Genomic DNA, 19,485 nt, shown 5'->3' on the forward strand with positions numbered 1-19,485 from the left:
GTGGGGGTCGGCGCGGGGATTGGGCAGCGGGGCTGCTCGTCAGGCGGGTTAGCCAATAGGAAGGGAGAGCGGTGGGGAAGGCCCGCCTCTTGGCTCGAAGGGAGGGGGGAGGGCCAACGGGCTGAGGCGGCGGGAGGGCGGGCCCTCGGCGGAACGCGCGCTGTGATTGGCCGACGCTTCAAGAACGCCGCGACGCGATTGGCTGGCGGCCCTGTCGCTCCCCCCCTCCCTCCCCGAGCGGTCTCCTCAGGTGCGCCCCCGCCCCCCCCCCCCCCCCCCAAATGTCCTAAAACAAGCACTTTTCACCCCAAAAAGTTACAAAAAACACCACTTTTCTTTTATTGAACGCGGCGCGTGGAAAAGACCGAGGGCTACCGGCTACGGCCAAAGTTTGGGGGGGGGAGGGGGGGACCAAAAACATAAAAAAAATATAAATATTTATCCTCCTGTGGGGCAGGGGGATAAATAGGGCGGAATTTGGGGTTTTTGGGGTTTTTTTTTGGGGTGCCCCCCTCCTAAAAATTTTGAGGACCCCCCCCCCCCCCCCCCCAGTATTGTCCCAGCGCATTTTGGGCCCGTCTCAGGGGCATTTTAGGGGTCCCCCTCCCCAAATTCAGAAACTTTGGGGGGGACACAAATTTTGGGGTGAATTTGGGGGGTTTGGGGGTCCGTCCCCCCCCCCCCCCAACACACACACACACCTCTATGGCTTTTTGGGGACCCCCCCCCCGAGGCTGGGGGGGGGGGGGGGGGCGGCCTCGGCCCCCGTTTCGGGGTCGTTAACCCCAATTTCGGGGCTCAGTTTTGGAGCCCGCGGCCGCCATTTTGGGGGGTCCGCGGCCGCCATTTTGGGGCCCCCGCGCCCCCGTTTTCGGGGTTTTCGAGCCCAAATCTGGGGGTTTTCCGGCCCAAACGTTGGGGATTTGGGGGGTTTTGGGGCTCCCAATATCGTCCCCTTAAAAGGGGGGACCCCCCCCCCCCCCAAAAAAAAACAAACAAAAAAACCACAACCCAAACCCCGCTGACATTTCGGGGTCCCCAACCCCGCGCCAAGCCTTGGTCCGGCCCCCCCCCCCGTGAGGAAAAAAAAAAAAAACAAAAAACGCCAGAAACAACCCCCCCCCCCCCCCCAAAAAAAAAAAAAAACCCAAAACCCAGGAAAACGGGGGCGAAAAACGAGTCCGTGAAGGATTTCGGGGGGACGCCCCCCCCCCCCCCATCCTTACTTCCTCTTCTTTTTCGGGGGCCCCCCGCTGCGGCCGGGGCTGCGGGCGCTGTGGCGGCCGTGAGCCGGAGCCTTCCTCTTGCGGCTGCGGCCGTGCTCCTCCTCCTCCTCGTACTGGCTCTCGCGGTCGGCTTTGGTTTTTTTTTTTTTTGGGGGGAAAAAGGCCGAAAACGGTTAAAGGAGAACCCCGAAACTGCCAAGAGCCACCCGAAAAAGAGCCTCCGCGGCCTCACCTTTGCGGGCCTCCTCCTCCAGCTCGTCCCAGTCCTTGCCGCTCTCCTCCTCGCTCCCCAGGGACTCCTTGGAGTATTCTGGGGGGGGGGGGGGGGACAGCGGGGGGATTAGGGGGGGACACCGGGGGGAGGCCAGCTCCTTGGGGACGTGGAGGCCAGCTCCTTGGGGACGTGGAGGCTACTTCTTTGGGGACACGGAGGCCACCTCCTTGGGGACATTATGTCTTGACTCTTGAGGACGTGGAGGCCACCTCCTTAGGAATGTGGAGGCCACCTCCATGGGGACGTGGAGGCCACCTCCTTGGGGATGTGGAGGCCAGCTCCTTGGGGACGTGGAGGCCAGCTCCTTGGGGACGTGGAGGCCACCTCCATGGGGACATGGAGGCTACTTCTTTGGGGACACGGAGGCCACCTCCTTGGGGACATTATGTCTTGACTCTTGAGGACGTGGAGGCCACCTCCTTAGGAATGTGGAGGCCACCTCCATGGGGACGTGACACCTTGACTCTTGGGGAGGCGGAGGCCAGCTCCTTAGGAATGTGGAGGCCACCTCCATGGGGACGTGGAGGCCACCTCCTTGGGGACGTGGAGGTCAGCTCCTTGGGGACGTGGAGGCTACTTCTTTGGGGACGTGGAGGCCACCTCCTTGGGCATTTAGAGGCCACCTCCTTCGGGATGTGGAGGCTATCTCTATGGGGACCTGGAGGCCAGCTCCTTGGGGACGTGGAGGCTACTTCTTTGGGGACACGGAGGCCACCTCCTTGGGGACATTATGTCTTGACTCTTGAGGACGTGGAGGCCACCTCCATGGGGACGTGACACCTTGACTCTTGGGGAGGTGGAGGCCACTTCCTTGGGGACACGGAGGCCACCTCCTTGGGGACATTATGTCTTGACTCTTGAGGACGTGGAGGCCACCTCCTTAGCAATGTGGAGGCCACCTCCATGGGGACGTGGAGGCCACCTCGACTCTTGGGGAGGTGGAGGCCAGCTCCTTAGGAATGTGGAGGCCACCTCCATGGGGACGTGGAGGCCAGCTCCTTGGGGACGTGGAGGCCAGCTCCTTGGGGACATTATGTCTTGACTCTTGAGGACATGGAGGCCACCTCCTTAGCAATGTGGAGGCCACCTCCTTGGGGACGTGACACCTTGACTCTTGGGGAGGTGGAGGCTACTTCTTTGGGGACATGGAGGCCACTTCCTTGGGGATTTGGAGGCCAGCTCCTTGGGGACATTACGTCTTGACTCTTGAGGACATGGAGGCCACCTCCTTAGGAATGTGGAGGCCACCTCCATAGGGACGTGGAGGCCACCTCCTCGGGAGGTGGCGGCTACCTTCTTGGGGACATCTTGTCTCTTGGGGAGACGGAGGCCACCTCCTTGGGGACGCGGAGGCTACTTCTCTGGGGACGTGGAGGCCACCCCCTTGGGGATGTAGAGGCCACCTCTATGGGGACATGGAGGCTACTTCTCTGGGGACCTGGAGGCCACCTCCTTGAGGATTTAGAGGCCACCTCCTTGGGGATTTAGAGGCCACCTCCTTGGGGATTTAGAGGCCACCTCCTTGGGGATTTAGAGGCCACCTCCTTGGGGATGTGGCACCTTGACTCTTAGGGACGTGGAGGCCACCTCCCCGGGGACTTGGAGGCCACCTCCCCGGGGCCGCGTCCCCCTGGGGTCTGGGCGGGCACGTACCGGACTCCTCGGCCTCGGAGGAGTAATCCTCGTCGCTGTCCTCCTCCTCCTCCTCGTAGTCCTCCTCCGAGGGGTTGAAGGTCTCGTCCTCGATCTCCGACTCCGACTCGCCCACCTCCGCGTCGCTGCCCTGCCGGGGGGACACGGCGCGACGTTGGAGGGCCCCGAACGGCTCCAACTGCCCCCGGGAGGTCCGAAACTGCCCCAGGAGGACCTCAACTGCCCCCGGGAGGACCAAAACTGACCTCAGGAGGTCCAAAACTGCCCCCAGGAGGACCTCAACTAGCCCAGGAGGTCCCCAAATTGCCCCTAGGAGGACCTCAACTAACCGTGGAGGTCCAAAACTGCCCCCAGGAGAACCTCAAACTGCCCCAGGAGGACCTCAAATAGCCCTGGAGGTTCAAAACTATCCCCAGGAGGACCTCAACTGCCCCCAGGAGGTCCTCAACTAGCCCAGGAGGTCCCCAAATTGCTCCTAGGAGGACCTCAACTAACCCTGGAGGTCCAAAACTAACCCCAGGAGGATCTCAACTGCCCCCAGAGGACCTCAACTAACCCTGGAGGTCCAAAACTACCCCTAGGAGGACCTCAACTGCTCCCAGGAGGACCAAAACTACCCCTGGAGGTCCAAAACTGCCACCAGGAGGACCTCAGCTGCCCCCCTGGAGGACCTCAACTAACCCTGGAGATCCAAAACTGCCCCCAGGAGGACCAAAACTGCCCCCAGGAGGACCTCAACTGCCCCTGGAGGTCCAAAACTGCCCCCAGGAGCACCTCAACTGCCCCCAGGAGCACCTCAACTGCCCCCCGGGAGGACCTCAACTGCCCCTGGAGATCCAAAACTGCCCCCTGGAGGTCCAAAACTGCCCTGGGAGCTCCAAAACTGCCTCCAGGAGGACCAAAACCGCCCCCTGGAGCTCCAAAACTGCCCCGGGGAGGTCCTCACCTCGCCTTCGGGCTCCAAGAAGGACCACCCGCCCTGCTCGAAGAAGCCCTCGGGGTCGTCCACGATGGTCTTCATGATCTTGGTCCAGTTGAGGGACTGGACGCCCTCGGTGTACTTGAGGTCGCAGGAGCTGGGCGAGGAAGGGACCGGGGTGAGGAGGAAGAGGAGGCCGGGGGAGGCGGCGGGGCCGCGGCGGGGCCAACTCACTTGAGCCACTCCTTGATGGGGTCGAGGGAGGCGACGGGGATGGCGTTGATCATGGTGACCTTCTTGCTGTAGTCCTTGTAGACGATGACCATGTCGAAGTTCTTCAGGTGGAACTGCACCCGCTCGAAGTGGATCAGCTCCACCTCGTCCAAGGTCACCACGAAGGGAGGCTGGGGGAGGAGACGGCCGTCAGCGGGACGTCCTCCCCCCCTCCCGCCCCCCCAACCTCGGCTTTGGCCTCCGAACTCCTCGCTTCGGCCCCCAGAAAGCCCTCACCCATTCCGTGCAGTTCACCAAGGCGCTGCTGGTGGGTTGGAGGAGGCAGGTGCTGCGGTACGGGGCGCCGTTGAACCTGGAGGAGATGTGGGGTGGGCTCGGGGGGGGGCTCCAACAGTGGGGTTTTTTTTTTTTTGGGGGGGGGGGGAAAAAAAGAGGTATTTTGGGGTCTCCTCGCCCCGGAGGCCCCACTCACCCCAGCTCCCGGAAGGGCACCTCGAACTCCAGCTCCTCCTTGGTGAGGGCCTCCACCTTCTCGATGAAGTTCTTGAAGGCCGTCTTCAGCTTGTGGCGCATCTCCCGCTCCATCTGGGGGGGGAGCTGGGGGGTCAGCGGCCCCAAAACCACCACCAGAACCCCAAAACCACCACCAGAAGACCCAGAAGCACCCCCAGATCTCCCCAAAACACCCCAAGGACCCCGAAAACCACCCCAAGGACCCCCAAAACCACCCCAAGCACCCCCAAAACCACCCCAAGGACCCCCAAAACCACCCCAAGGACCCCCCAAACCACCCCAATGGTCAAAAGCATCTCCAGAATCCTAAAAACCTCCCCAAGAACTCCCCAAAACACCCTAAAAAAAACAAAAGACCCCTCCCCCAAAGGCAAAAAACCACCCGAAGAACCCAGAAGACAGCCCAAGAACCTCCCAAACCACTCCAAGAACCTCTAAGACCCCAAAAGACTCTTCTAGAACCGAAAAAACACCCCCAGAACCCTCAAAACCTCCCCAAGAACCCAAAACGCCACCCTAAAACTGAAAACACCTCCCCAGGAACCCAAAAGACCACCGAAGAACCCAAAACACCTCCCAGGAACCCTCAAAACCACCCCGAGACCCCAAAACACCTCCTTGAGAACCTCCCAGACCACCCTGAGACCCCAAAACACCACCCAAGAACCCTCAAAACCACCCCGAGACCCCAAAACACCTCCCGGAGAACCTCCAAGACCACCCCAAGACCCCAAAACACCACTGAAGAACCAAAAACACCACCCGAGAACCCTGAAAACCACCGCGAGACCCCAAAACACCACCCAAGAACCCTCAAAACCACCCCGAGACCCCAAAGCACCTCCCGGAGAACCTCCAAGACCGCCCCGAGACCCCAAAGCACCTCCCGGAGAACCTCCAAGACCACCCCAAGACCCCAAAACACCACTGAAGAACCCAAAACACCACCCGAGAACCCTCAAAACCACCGCGAGACCCCAAAACACCTCCCGGAGAACCTCCAAGACCACCCCAAGACCCCAAAACACCACTGAAGAACCCAAAACACCACCCAAGAACCCTCAAAACCACCCCGAGACCCCAAAGCACCTCCCGGAGAACCTCCAAGACCGCCCCGAGACCCCAAAACACCACCCAAGAACCCCTGAAACCACCATAAGAACCCAAAACGCCCCACGGAGAACTCTCAAAACCACCCCGAGAACCCTGAAAACCACTGCGAGAACCCAAAACACCACCCAAGAACCCTCAAAACCACCCCAAGACCCCAAAACACCACCCAAGAACCCTCAAAACCACCCCAAGACCCCAAAACACCTCCCGGAGAACCTCCAAGACCACCCCAAGACCCCAAAACACCGCCAAAGGACCCAAAACACCACCCAAGAACCCTCAAAACCACCCCGAGACCCCAAAACACCTCCCGGAGAACCTCCAAGACCACCCCAAGACCCCAAAACACCACTGAAGAACCCAAAACACCACCCAAGAACCCTGAAAACCACCGCAAGACCCCAAAAGACCACCCAAGAACCCTCAAAACCACCCCGAGACCCCAAAGCACCTCCCGGAGAACCTCCAAGACCGCCCCGAGACCCCAAAACACCTCCCGGAGAACCTCCAAGACCGCCCCGAGACCCCAAAACACCACTGAAGAACCCAAAACACCACCCAAGAACCCTCAAAACCACCCCGGGACCCCAAAGCACCTCCCGGAGAACCTCCAAGACCGCCCCGAGACCCCAAAACACCTCCCGGAGAACCTCCAAGACCGCCCCGAGACCCCAAAACACCACTGAAGAACCCAAAACACCACCCAAGAACCCTGAAAACCACCGCAAGACCCCAAAGCACCTCCCGGAGAACCTCCAAGACCGCCCCGAGACCCCAAAACACCTCCCGGAGAACCTCCAAGACCGCCCCGAGACCCCAAAACACCTCCCGGAGAACCTCCAAGACCGCCCCGAGACCCCAAAACACCACTGAAGAACCCAAAACACCACCCGAGAACCCTCAAAACCACCCCGAGACCCCAAAACACCACCCAAGAACCCCTGAAACCACCATAAGAACCCAAAACGCCCCACGGAGAACTCTCAAAACCACCCCGAGAACCCTGAAAACCACCGCGAGAACCCAAAACACCACCCAAGAACCCTCAAAACCACCCCGAGACCCCAAAGCACCTCCCGGAGAACCTCCAAGACCACCCCAAGACCCCAAAACACCACTGAAGAACCCAAAACACCACCCGAGAACCCTCAAAACCACCGCGAGACCCCAAAACACCACCCAAGAACCCTCAAAACCACCCCGAGACCCCAAAGCACCTCCCGGAGAACCTCCAAGACCGCCCCGAGACCCCAAAACACCTCCCGGAGAACCTCCAAGACCGCCCCGAGACCCCAAAACACCACTGAAGAACCCAAAACACCACCCAAGAACCCTCAAAACCACCCCGAGACCCCAAAGCACCTCCCGGAGAACCTCCAAGACCGCCCCGAGACCCCAAAACACCACTGAAGAACCCAAAACACCACCCAAGAACCCTCAAAACCACCCCGAGACCCCAAAGCACCTCCCGGAGAACCTCCAAGACCACCCCGAGACCCCAAAACACCTCCCGGAGAACCTCCAAGACCACCCCGAGACCCCAAAACACCGCCAAAGGACCCAAAACACCACCCAAGAACCCTTGAAACCACCCCGAGATCCCAAAACACCTCCCGGAGAACCTCCAAGACCACCCCAAGACCCCAAAACACCACTGAAGAACCCAAAACACCACCCAAGAACCCTGAAAACCACCGCGAGACCCCAAAACACCTCCCGGAGAACCTCCAAGACCGCCCCGAGACCCCAAAACACCTCCCGGAGAACCTCCAAGACCACCCCAAGACCCCAAAACACCACTGAAGAACCCAAAACACCACCCAAGAACCCTCAAAACCACCCCGAGACCCCAAAGCACCTCCCGGAGAACCTCCAAGACCGCCCCGAGACCCCAAAACACCTCCCGGAGAACCTCCAAGACCGCCCCGAGACCCCAAAACACCACTGAAGAACCCAAAACACCACCCAAGAACCCTCAAAACCACCCCGAGACCCCAAAGCACCTCCCGGAGAACCTCCAAGACCGCCCCGAGACCCCAAAACACCGCCGAAGGACCCGAAAGACCACCCTGAGGACCCCCGAAAGCCCACCTGCTCGGCGTAGAGGTCATCTCGGTCGTGCATGTGCTGGTGCTTGCCCAGGTCGGTGGTGATCTCGCCCACCTCCGTGTAGAACTGGACGTCCGTGTGGCGCTTCTTCCCGAACATGATGGCGTTCTGCGGCCCGAAAAAAAACAAACGCGCAAATTTTAGCGTTTCCCGCCCCCCCAACCCCCCCCAAAAAAAAACAAAAAGGACCCCGAGAGCCCCGACGGAGGAGGACCTTGAGGTGGAAGTGGAGCACGATGATCATCTCGCCGTCGCAGGGCTGGAAGACGGCGTGCTTGATGTTGTTGTAGAGGATGTCCACCTTGTCGCCGCGCACCGAGGTGAAGCGGAAACCTGCGGGGACAACCGAGGTGGCCGCCGTCACCATCGCCGTCACCTTCACCTCCGCCACCTCCGCCGCCGCCGCCGGGTACCGTTGACGTGGGCCTCCAGCGAGCCCTGCATCCTCTTCTGCGCGATGTTGGGCCGGATGTAGAGGTCCTTCAGCTTGGGGTTGCTCCGGTTGAGGTTGATGACCAACGAGTCCTGCTTCACTATCCCCTGGAGAAGACCGCGACGGGTGCCACCAGCCCCCAGGTGGCACCCGCGGGACCTCCGCCGCCCGTCGGGCCGCCCCTTTCTTTGGTCACCTCCTTCTCCTTCTCCTCGGCCTCCCGCGTCTTGTAGCGCTTCTGGACCTCCTTGATGATGCGGAAGGCGTTCTGCAGGTTGAGCGCCGGCACCGTCTGCTCGCCCGGCGTCTTCATGTTGGACGCCCGGTAGGTTCTGCCGGGAGGTGGACAACCCCGGGGTCACCCCCCGCAGAAGCGTCCCCCCCCCAAAAGCGTCCCCGAGGTGCCCACCCCGTCCCTCACATCTCCTTGACGAAGGTGGCCTCGGGGTTGGGGAAGATGTTGCCTTCGTTGCGCCCCAAGGCGCTGCCGGGGCAGTAGAAGTTGATGCGGAGGTAGGTGTAGTCTCCTTCCACCGACATGCTGATGTTCTGCGCCAAAAATAGCCGTTTTTAACCCAAAAAGGAGGAGGGGGGGGGGGGAGTTTCGCCGCTTTAAGTCCACCCCGAGCCGTCGAACGGCACCTCGCGGCATCAAATCCACCCGATCTCACCCCAAAAGCCCAACGTTGAGGTTCTCCAACCCCAAAACCCTACATTGAGGTTCTCCAACCCCAAAACCCTACGTTTCTCCACCCCAAAACCCAACGTTTTCCACCCCAAAACCCAACGTTGAGGTTCTCCAACCCCAAAACTCAACATTTCTCCATCTCAAAACCCAATGTTGAGGTTCTCCAACCCCAAAACTCAACATTTCTCCACCTCAAAACCCAACGTTGAGGTTCTCCAACCCCCAAACTCAACGTTTTTCCACCTCAAAACCCAACGTTGAGGTTCTCCAACCCCAAAACTCAACATTTCTCCACCTCAAAACCCAACGTTGAGGTTCTCCAACCCCAAAACTCAACATTTCTCCACCTCAAAACCCAACGTTGAGGTTCTCCAACCCCAAAACTCAACATTTCTCCACCTCAAAACCCAACGTTGAGGTTCTCCAACCCCAAAACTCAACATTTCTCCACCTCAAAACCCAACGTTGAGGTTCTCCAACCCCAAAACCCTACATTGAGGCTCTCCAACCCCAAAACCCAATGTTTCTCCACCCCAAAACCCAACGTTTTCCACCCCAAAACCCAACGTCGAGGTTCTCCAACCCCAAAACCCTACACTGAGGTTCTCCAACCCCAAAACTCAACGTTTCTCCACCTCAAAACCCAACGTTGAGGTTCTCCAACCCCAAAACCCTACATTGAGGTTCTCCAACCCCAAAACTCAACGTTTCTCCACCTCAAAACCCAACGTTGAGGTTCTCCAACCCCAAAACCCTACATTGAGGTTCTCCAACCCCAAAACCCAATGTTTCTCCACCTCAAAACTCAACGTTTTCCACCCCAAAACCCAATGTCGAGGTTCTCCAACCCCAAAACCCTACACTGAGGTTCTCCAACCCCAAAACTCAACGTTTCTCCACCTCAAAACCCAACGTTGAGGTTCTCCAACCCCAAAACCCTACGCTGAGGTTCTCCAACCCCAAAACCCTACGTTGAGGTTCTCCAACCCCAAAACCCTACGTTGAGGTTCTCCAACCCCAAAACCCTACACTGAGGTTCTCCAACCCCAAAACCCTACACTGAGGTTCTCCAACCCCAAAACTCAACGTTTCTCCACCTCAAAACCCAACGTTGAGGTTCTCCAACCCCAAAACCCTACATTGAGGTTCTCCAACCCCAAAACCCAATGTTTCTCCACCTCAAAACTCAACGTTTTCCACCCCAAAACCCAATGTCGAGGTTCTCCAACCCCAAAACCCTACACTGAGGTTCTCCAACCCCAAAACTCAACGTTTCTCCACCTCAAAACTCAACGTTGAGGTTCTCCAACCCCAAAACCCAACACTTCTCCACCCCATAACCCAACGTTGAGGTTCTTCACCCCAAAACTCAACATTTCTCCTCACCACAACCCACCGCTGAGGTTCTCCAACCCCAAAAACCCTACGTTGAGGTTCTCCAAAACCCAACCTTGAGGTTCTCCAAGGCTGGACGAACCTTTGGCCGCCTCATAGAACTCGGGGCGCCCCGAGGTGTCCCCGAGCCCCCCCAGAACGCCCCCAAACCCCCCAAAATGTCCCCAAACCCCCCAAGATGTCCCCAAACCCCCCACCTTGATGGTGGCGATGTGGAAGGGGGTGGCGATGCCGAAGACGGGCATGATGACGGTCTCGTACTTCTTGTCGATGTAGATCTTCATCTCGCGGATGTGGGGCTCCTTGGGCATCAGCGCCGGGTTCTTGTAGGAGATGTTGGACTTCCGGGCTCTGAAGGAGGGGAAAACGGGTCAAAAAGGGGCCGTTTTGGGGAAAAAAGTGGGGAAATTGGGAAAGCGAGGCTCACTTTTGGATCTGCTGCTCGCCCTTCTGCTCGGTCAGGCGGCGGCGGGCTTCTTCGTTGAGTTGGGTGGCCAGCTCCTTCTGGTGGGCCCGGCGCTTCTCCTCCGCCGTCAGCTCGTTCTGGAGGACACCAGGAAGGGCATAGCAGACCCGATTTCCTCGTTTTTTACCCCAAAAAACCCCAGCCCCCAAGCCTTACCCGCGTCCGCTCCGTCAGCAGCGCCGCCCGGGAGCTGCGGCCCAAGAGGTCTTCGGCTTCGTCCTTCTCCTCTTCCTCCTCCTCCTCGTCCTCGTTCTGGGGGGAAAGAGGGCATTTTCACCCCAAATTGGCAAAAAACGCCAGTTCTGCCCAAATCGCGTCAGAGAAACGCCAGTTTTGCCCAAATCCCGTCAGAAAAAGTCAATTTTTCCCAAATCACCTCAGGAAAACGTCAATTTTGCCCAAATCGAGCGCGAAAAAAGTCAATTTTGCCCAAATCACGTCACAAAACCATCGATTTTGCCCAAACCCCAACAGAAAAGAGCCAGTTTTGCCCAAATTGCATCAGGAAAAAGTCAATATTGCCCAAATCCTATCAGAAAATAGTCAATTTTGCCCAAATCGCGTCAGGAAAATGCCAATTTTGCCCAAATCACGTCAGGAAAATGCCAATTTTGCCCAAACCGCGTCGGAAAAAAGCCGATGTTGCCCACATTACGTCAGGAAAAAGTCAGTTTTGCCCAAATCACGTCAGGAAAATGTCAATTTTGCCCAAATCATGTCAGGACAACACCAATTTTGCCCAAACCATGTTGAAAGAAAGTCAATTTTGCCCCAACCGCGTCAGAAAAAAGCCAATTTTGCCCAATTCCTATCAGAAAAAAGTCAATTTTACCCAAATCACATCAGGAGAGTGTCCGTTTTGCCCACATCTAGCGCAAAAAAAGCTAATTTTGCCCATATCATGACAGAAAAAAGCTAGTTTTGCCCAAACCACGTCAAAAAAGAGCCAATTTTCCCCAAACCACGTCAAAAAAGAGCCAATTTTCCCCAAACCACGTCAAAAAAGAGCCAATTTTGCCCAAACCACGTCAAAAAAGAGCCAATTTTCCCCAAACCACGTCAGAAAAATGTGAATTTTGCCCAAACCACGTCAGAAAAATGTGAATTTTGCCCAAATTAGGAGGGAAAAAAAGAGGTTTCGCCCCCCAAAACATCCTCCGGGCGTCACCTTGAGGAAGATCCCGACGTTCTTGACCTTCTTCTTGACGGCGGTGAGGATGACGGCGGGGCCGTCCTGCGGGGAGGAAGAGGAGGAGGAGGAGGAGAAGAGCGTGGGGTCACGGCCGGGTGGTGGCCCTCGGGGTGGGGACAGATGCCACCGGTGTCCCCACCTCGTCCACCAGCACGGTGTCGCCGATGAACATGGCGTAGGTGCGCTCCTCCGGCTTCTTGCCCTCCTTGTTGGGCAGGTCCGAGAAGCCCACGTTGATGCTGAAGACCATGCCTGGAGGAGGAGGTCGTGGGGACGTTGGGGACACCGTGGGGACACCCCCCCCCCCAAAAAAAAAAAGGGGGACGTCACCACGGAAGTGCTCCTCACCCTTCTTGAGGCGCTGCTGGTTCTTGCTGTTGATGACGAGCGAGCCTTCCCTGAACTCGATCCCCATGGCGAAGCTGGAGACCACCAAAACGTCCTCAAGATCTCCCCGAAATGTCCCCAAACGTCCCCGAAATGTCCCCAAACGTCCCCGAAATGTCCCCAAAACGTCCCCGAGGCGTCCCTCCCCCTTCTCACCCCAAGTTCTTGGTGATCTTGCTCAGCAGCTCCGGCTTCTGCTTCTTCACCACCTCCATCACGGCCCCGTAGACGTCGCAGAGCCGCGCCCCTGCCGAGGAGAAGGAGGGCGCTGAGGACCTCGTGGTGGCCCCGCGGCGTCCCCGAGGTCCCCCCGAGGTCCCCACCGTGCCGCATCTCCTTCAGCATCTCCTCCTGCAGCTGCAGGAGGAAGGCGTAGTGGTCCTGCATCTCCTGGGGAGGGTCCACCATCAGCGTGCGCACCAGGTTGGAGCAGTAGGACTTGTAGCGGATGCCCATGGCGCAGGTGATGGCCCCGAAGTGCATGTGGTTCTTGTCACTGGTGGGGACAACGGGGTGACAATGACGTGTGGGACACCCTCCCCGACCCCAAAACCCCCTTCAGATCCTCCGAAACCCTCCCTGAGGTCTTCACGGTGGAACACGAAGCCCGGCGGCGAAGCCCCCTTAGATGCCACCATGATGGAACCTCAACGGCGAAGCCCCCTTAGATGCCACCATGATGGAACCCCAACGGCGAAGCCGCCTTAGATGCCACCATGATGGAACCCCAACGGCGAAGCCGCCTTAGATGCCACCATGATGGAACCTCAACGGCGAAGCCGCCTTAGATGCCACCATGATGGAACCCCAACGGCGAAGCCCCCTTAGATGCCACCATGATGGAACCCCAACGGCGAAGCCCCCTTAGATGCCACCATGATGGAACCTCAATGGCGAAGCTGCCTTAGATGCCACCATGATGGAACCCCAACGGCGAAGCCCCCTTAGATGCCACCATGATGGAACCCCAACGGCGAAGCCGCCTTAGATGCCACCATGATGGAACCTCAATGGCGAAGCCCCCTTAGATGCCACCATGATGGAACCCCAACGGCGAAGCCCCCTTAGATGCCACCACGCCGGAACCCCAACGGCGAAGCCGCCTTAGATGCCACCATGATGGAACCCCAACGGCGAAGCCGCCTTAGATGCCACCATGATGGAACCCCAACGGCAAAGCCGCCTTAGATGCCACCATGATGGAACCTCAACGGCGAAGCCGCCTTAGATGCCACCATGATGGAACCCCAACGGCGAAGCCGCCTTAGATGCCACCATGATGGAACCCCAACGGCGAAGCCCCCTTAGATGCCACCATGATGGAACCTCAATGGCGAAGCCGCCTTAGATGCCACCATGATGGAACCCCAACGGCGAAGCCCCCTTAGATGCCACCATGATGGAACCCCAACGGCGAAGCCGCCTTAGATGCCACCATGATGGAACCCCAACGGCGAAGCCCCCTTAGATGCCACCATGATGGAACCCCAACGGCGAAGCCGCCTTAGATGCCACCATGATGGAACCCCAACGGCGAAGCCCCCTTAGATGCCACCATGATGGAACCCCAACGGCGAAGCCCCCTTAGATGCCACCACGCCGGAACCCCAACGGCGAAGCCCCCTTAGATGCCACCACGCCGGAACCCTCGCACCGAAGCCCCCGTAGATGCCACCAACCTCGGAACGGGGACAACTTTGGGGCCAAATCTCGGGGACAAGTTTTAGGGAGGAGTTTTCGGGGACGAGTTTTGGGGCTGGCCCACCTGACCACGCTGAACTTGAGGTTGTAGTTGCCGCCGCTCTGGATGATGGGGGGGTAGCACATCTCCACGGTGGACGGGTCGGCCCCCGCCAGGTACTTCTTCTCCTCGATGGCCTTCTCCACCGACTCGGCCAGCTTGCTGTGCCGCACCTTCTGCAGGGAGGGACGCGGTGGCGGTGGCTTCGCGTCACCTCGTCGTCCCCTCCCCACCCGCGCCCCCAACCTCGTCGGCGTCCACGATCTCCATCACCCGCTCCTTGAAGAACTTGGAGAAGACCTCGGAGGTGATGGCGGCCGCCTTGCGCATCAGCTGCAGCTCGCCGTCCTCCTTGGCCGCCATGGTGTAGGCCACCACGGCGCTGATGTCCACCTGGGGCGGGGGTGGGGGACACGGGGGTGACAACGAGCCCCACCCCGGGGACGCGCGGGGGTGGGGACAACCTTCTCGGACCTTCTCGAAGCCCTCCTTGCCCAGGCAGTCGTTCCAGCTCCTCATGAAGTCCCCGGGGAACTTGTCCTTGCTGAAGACCCCGATGCGTTTGCCGCCCTTGCTGGCCTTCAGGGCCTCCACCATCTTCTCGAAGTTGGCTTTGTTGCTCTCGTTCTGGGCCGAAAACGAAGGAAAACGGTTAAAAGCACCCCACCGCGCCCCGCGGATAGCTCCGGAAGCTGCTCTTCTGTCCCTACGTCCACCACCGGGCGTCCCCTCGAGGTGGTGGGACCCCAAAACCACGTCCCCACCTCAACGCTGGAGGACGCGGCGTCTACGTCAGGGTGGTGGGACCCCAAAACCACGTCCCCACCTCAACATTGGGCATCCCAACGCCCATTTCCACCCCCAAAGACCCCAAAACCACGTCCCCACCTCAACCTTGGTCATCCCAACGCCCATTTCTACCCTCCAAGACCCCAAAACCACGTCCCCACCTCAACGGTGGTCATCCCAACGCCCATCTCTACGTTCCAAGACCCCAAAACCATCTCCTACCACATCTTACCTCAACGTTGGGCATCCCAACGCCCATTTCTACACCCCAAGACCCCAAAACCCCATCCCACCTCAACGTTGGGTGCCCCAACATCTCCCTCTACCCCCCAAGACCCCAAAACCACGTCCCCACCTCAACCTTGGTCATCCCAGCGCCTACTTCTACCCCCCAAAACCCCAAAATCCCACCCCACCTCAACGTTGGCCATCCCAACGCCCATTTCTACCCCCCAAGACCCCAAAACCATGTCCCCACCTCAACCTTGGGCATCCCAACGCCCATTTCTACCCCCCAAGACCCCAAAACCACGTCCCCACCTCAACATCTCGCCTCCCACCGCCCACCTCTACCCCCCAAGACCCCAAAACCACGGCTTACCTCAACATCGAGTGTCCCAATGCCCATTTCTACCCCCCAAGACCCCAAAAACCCCATCCCACCTCAACGTTGGGGGCCCCAACATCTCCCTCTACGTTCCAAGACCCCAAAACCACGTCCCCACCTCAACCTTGGTCATCCCAACGCCCATTTCTACCCCCCAAGACCCCAAAACCCCATCCCACCTCAACGTTGGGTGCCCCAACATCTCCCTCTACCCCCCAAGACCCCAAAACCACGTCCCCACCTCAACCTTGGTCATCCCAGCGCCTACTTCTACCCCCCAAAACCCCAAAACCCCGTCCCCACCTCAACCTTGGTCATCCCAACGCCCATTTCTACCCCCCAAGACCCCAAAACCCCGTCCCCACCTCAACCTTGGTCATCCCAACACCCATTTCTACCCCCCAAGACCCCAAAAACCCCATCCCACCTCAACGTTGGGTGCCCCAACATCTCTCTCTACGTTCCAAGACCCCAAAACCACATCCCCACCTCAACACTGGGTGCCCCAACGCCCATTTCTACCCCCCAAGACCCCAAAACCACGTCCCCACCTCAACATCTCGCCTCCCACCGCCCACCTCTACCCCCCAAGACCCCAAAACCACGGCTTACCTCAACATCGAGTGTCCCAATGCCCATTTCTACCCCCCAAGACCCCAAAAACCCCATCCCACCTCAACGTTGGGGGCCCCAACATCTCCCTCTACCCCCCAAGACCCCAAAACCACGTCCCCACCTCAACACCTCGCCTCCCACCGCCCACCTCTGCCCCCCCCAAAACCCCAAAACCCCGCGACCCCGCCCCCGTCAGCCCCCCTCACCTTCTCCCGCACCAGCAGGGTGATGGCGGGGACCCCGTTGGCGTTGTCCCCCCCCTTGCCGGTGGCCACCTGCTTGAGGAACTCCACCTTCTTCTTGCTGGCCATGAAGAGGATCTTGTCCTCGCAGAAGGCCATGATGGTGTCGGTCAGCTCGTACCCGAAAAGCCAGGTCTGGGGGCGGGGGGGGGGGGCATTTTAGGGTTTTTTGGGGGGTTCCGAGACCCCAAAAAAGGTCGAAGTGACCCCAAAAAGGGTCCCGGGGGGGCTCACCTGGAGGGCGGTGGACTTGGCGTAGACGATCTCCTCGTCCACCCCCACCGACACCACGATGGCGTCGACGGCCCCGAACTCCTCCTCGCCTTTCTGGGGGGGGGGAAGGGGGAGAGATTTGGGGGCGGGGACGCCCCCGTGGGCGCCCCGAAACACTACAGACCCCCCCGGAGGACCCCCAAATCCTACAGACCCCAAAAGTCCCCACGCGAGAGCTCCAGACCCGCCGAAATCCCCCCCAAAAGTCTCTGAGCCCCCCCAAAACCCCCAATAAAACCCCAAATCGCCCCCAAATCTCCCGACCCCCCCCCAAAATAAAACAATAAAACCTTTGAGCCCTCCCCAACCCCAAATAAAACCCCAACTCCCCCCCAGAATTCCCCCAAATTCCCCCATAACGCCCCTGAGTCCCCCCCCCTTCACCCCCCTAAACCCCAAATAAAACCCACAACCCCCCCAAACTCCCCTTAACCCCCCTAATTCCCCCTAAATCTCCCCCAAATCGCCCAAAAACGCCTCTGAGCCCCCCCAAACCCCCCAATAAAACCCTAAATCCCCCTCATAGCCCTCCCAAATCCCCCAATAACTGCCCTGAGCCCGCCCTACACCCCCCTAAACCGCCCCAAACCCCGAATAAAACCCCAAATGCCCCCAAGAACCCTCCCAAATCCCCCCATAACCCCTTAAAGCCCCCCCAAACCCCCAATAAAGCCCCAAATCCCCCCCAACCCCCTCTAAATCCCCCCAAATCCCCCAATAACGCCTCTAAACCCACCCTACACCCCCCTAAGCCCCAAATAAAACCCCAAATGCCCCCCAAGTCCCCCAACAAAGCCTCTCAGGCCCCTCTAAAACCCCAAATCCCCCCCAAATCCCCCAATAAAGCCCCCGAGCCTCCCTTAAACCCCTCAAAGACCGCCCCAAACCCCAAATAAAGCCACAAATCCACCCCAAATCCCCCAACAAAGCCCCCGAGCCTCCCTTAAACCCCTCAAAGACCACCCCAAACCCCAAATAAAGCCCCAAATCCACCCCAAATCCCCCAATAAAGCCTCCGAGCCCCTCCTAACCCTCCTCAAATCCTTCTAACCCCCCCTAAACCCCAAATAAAGCCCCAAATCCTCCCCATAACCCCCCCAAATCCCCAATAAAACCCCAAATCCCCCCCCAAATACCCCAATAAAGCTCCTGAGCACCCCATAAACCCCTCAAAACCCACCCCAAACCCCAAATAAAGCCCCAAATCCCCTGTAAATCCCCCCCAAGCCCTCAGAATCCCTCAAAGACCCCCTGAAATCCCCAATAAATCCCCAAATCTCCCCCACAACCCCCCGAAATCCCTCAGTAACGCCTCTAAGGCCCCCCAAATCCCAAAGAAAGCCCCAATTCTCCCCTAATTCCCCCCCAAGCTCCTCATAATCCCTCAATGAGCCCCCCAAATCCCCAATAAAACCCCAAATCCCCCCAAAACCCTCCAATAAAGGCCCTGAGCCCCCGTTAAACCCCAAATAAAGCCCCAAATCCCCCCCATAACCCCCGCAAGTCCCTCAATAACGCCTCTATGGCCCCCCGAACCCCCAATAAAGCCCCAAGTCCCCCTCAAATCCCCCCTAAACCCTCATAACTCCCCCCAAATCCCCCCCTAACCCCTCATAATCCCCCAAATTCCCCCCAAAGCCCCAAATAAAGCCCCAAAGCACCCCATAACCCCTCTAAATCCCCAGGAAAGCCCCCAACCCCCCTCGTAACCCCCCCAAATCCCCCAATAACCCCCCAAATCCCCCCCTAACCCCAAACAAAACCCCCAACCCCCCCTAAACTCCCCCAATCCCCCCCAAAGCCCCCAATTACCCCTCTAAGCCCCCCCCCCAAAGCCCCAAACCCCCCTCGCAGCCCCCCCAGCTCCCCCCCCCACCCCCCACAGAACCTTCCAGAACCCCCCCCCGCCCCCTCCCCCACCTGCCAGTTGCCATAGAGGCGGCGGACCCGGCGGTAGTAGGCCTCGCGGTCGAGGCTGAGCGCCATGGGGGCGGCCCCGGCGCGGCCTCCGCCTTCCTCCTCCTCCTCCCCCTCTCCTCCTCCTCACGCCGCCTTCCTCCTCCTCCTCCTCCTCACGGCGCCCCCGGAAGCGCTTCCGCCGCCGCCGGGCCGGCGCGCGCGCGCCGCCGCTTCCGCTTCCGGGTCGTCGCCATGGAAACCGCGCATGCGCAGTACCCCCCCTCCGAATCCCCCTTTAAACCGCGCGAAATCGCCCCCAAACCCCTCCCCCCCCATAAACCCCCCCCCGATTCCTCAGTTTTAACCCTGAAAATTAAAATTTTGAGGTAAAGTCCTCATAAATACGCACAAAACGCACTCGAACCGCGCTCAATCCTTTTAAAACGCAGAATCCCCCCGCTAAATCCCGCTTTAAACCCCTCAAATCGCGCCCAAACCCCTTCTATCCCCCCCCACCCCTCACTTTTTACCCTAAAAATTAAAATTTTGAGGTAAATTCGTCATAAACATAGACAAAACGCAATGCGCATGCGCACAGCGCGCGGCGCGCATGCGTGGCGAGGCGGCCGAAGGTGCTCCCGCCGCCTGGCAACTCGTGCGCATGCGCAGTGAGGAAGTAAGGGCACCGCCAGCCACGCGCGCATGCGCAGAGGGCAA

At 59.1% G+C, this 19,485-nt stretch overlaps 1 protein-coding gene across 1 annotated transcript; it reads right to left on the reverse strand.

The window, feature by feature from the left end:
- Nucleotides 1–318: 318 nt before the first annotated feature.
- SUPT16H (SPT16 homolog, facilitates chromatin remodeling subunit) lies at nt 319–18,972 on the reverse strand. Its single transcript, XM_035572349.2, has 27 exons — nt 18,790–18,972; nt 16,831–16,923; nt 16,561–16,731; nt 14,818–14,970; nt 14,590–14,736; nt 14,368–14,519; nt 12,926–13,098; nt 12,759–12,849; nt 12,564–12,637; nt 12,355–12,467; nt 12,192–12,257; nt 11,180–11,275; nt 10,985–11,100; nt 10,755–10,908; nt 8,896–9,023; nt 8,671–8,806; nt 8,455–8,581; nt 8,256–8,374; nt 8,024–8,149; nt 4,779–4,891; nt 4,583–4,658; nt 4,307–4,476; nt 4,100–4,229; nt 3,154–3,283; nt 1,459–1,536; nt 1,227–1,356; nt 319–378 (listed from the first exon to the last, which is right to left on the reverse strand). Exons 1-27 carry the CDS (start codon nt 18,853–18,855, stop codon nt 372–374), a joined length of 3,135 nt encoding a protein of 1,044 aa, XP_035428242.2. The 5' UTR covers nt 18,856–18,972; the 3' UTR covers nt 319–371.
- Between the last annotated feature and the right edge of the window lie 513 nt (nt 18,973–19,485).

The sequence above is a fragment of the Cygnus atratus genome, unplaced genomic scaffold, assembly GCF_013377495.2.
Source record: "Cygnus atratus isolate AKBS03 ecotype Queensland, Australia unplaced genomic scaffold, CAtr_DNAZoo_HiC_assembly HiC_scaffold_38, whole genome shotgun sequence".
In the NCBI taxonomy this organism is placed as follows: Eukaryota; Metazoa; Chordata; class Aves; order Anseriformes; family Anatidae; genus Cygnus; species Cygnus atratus.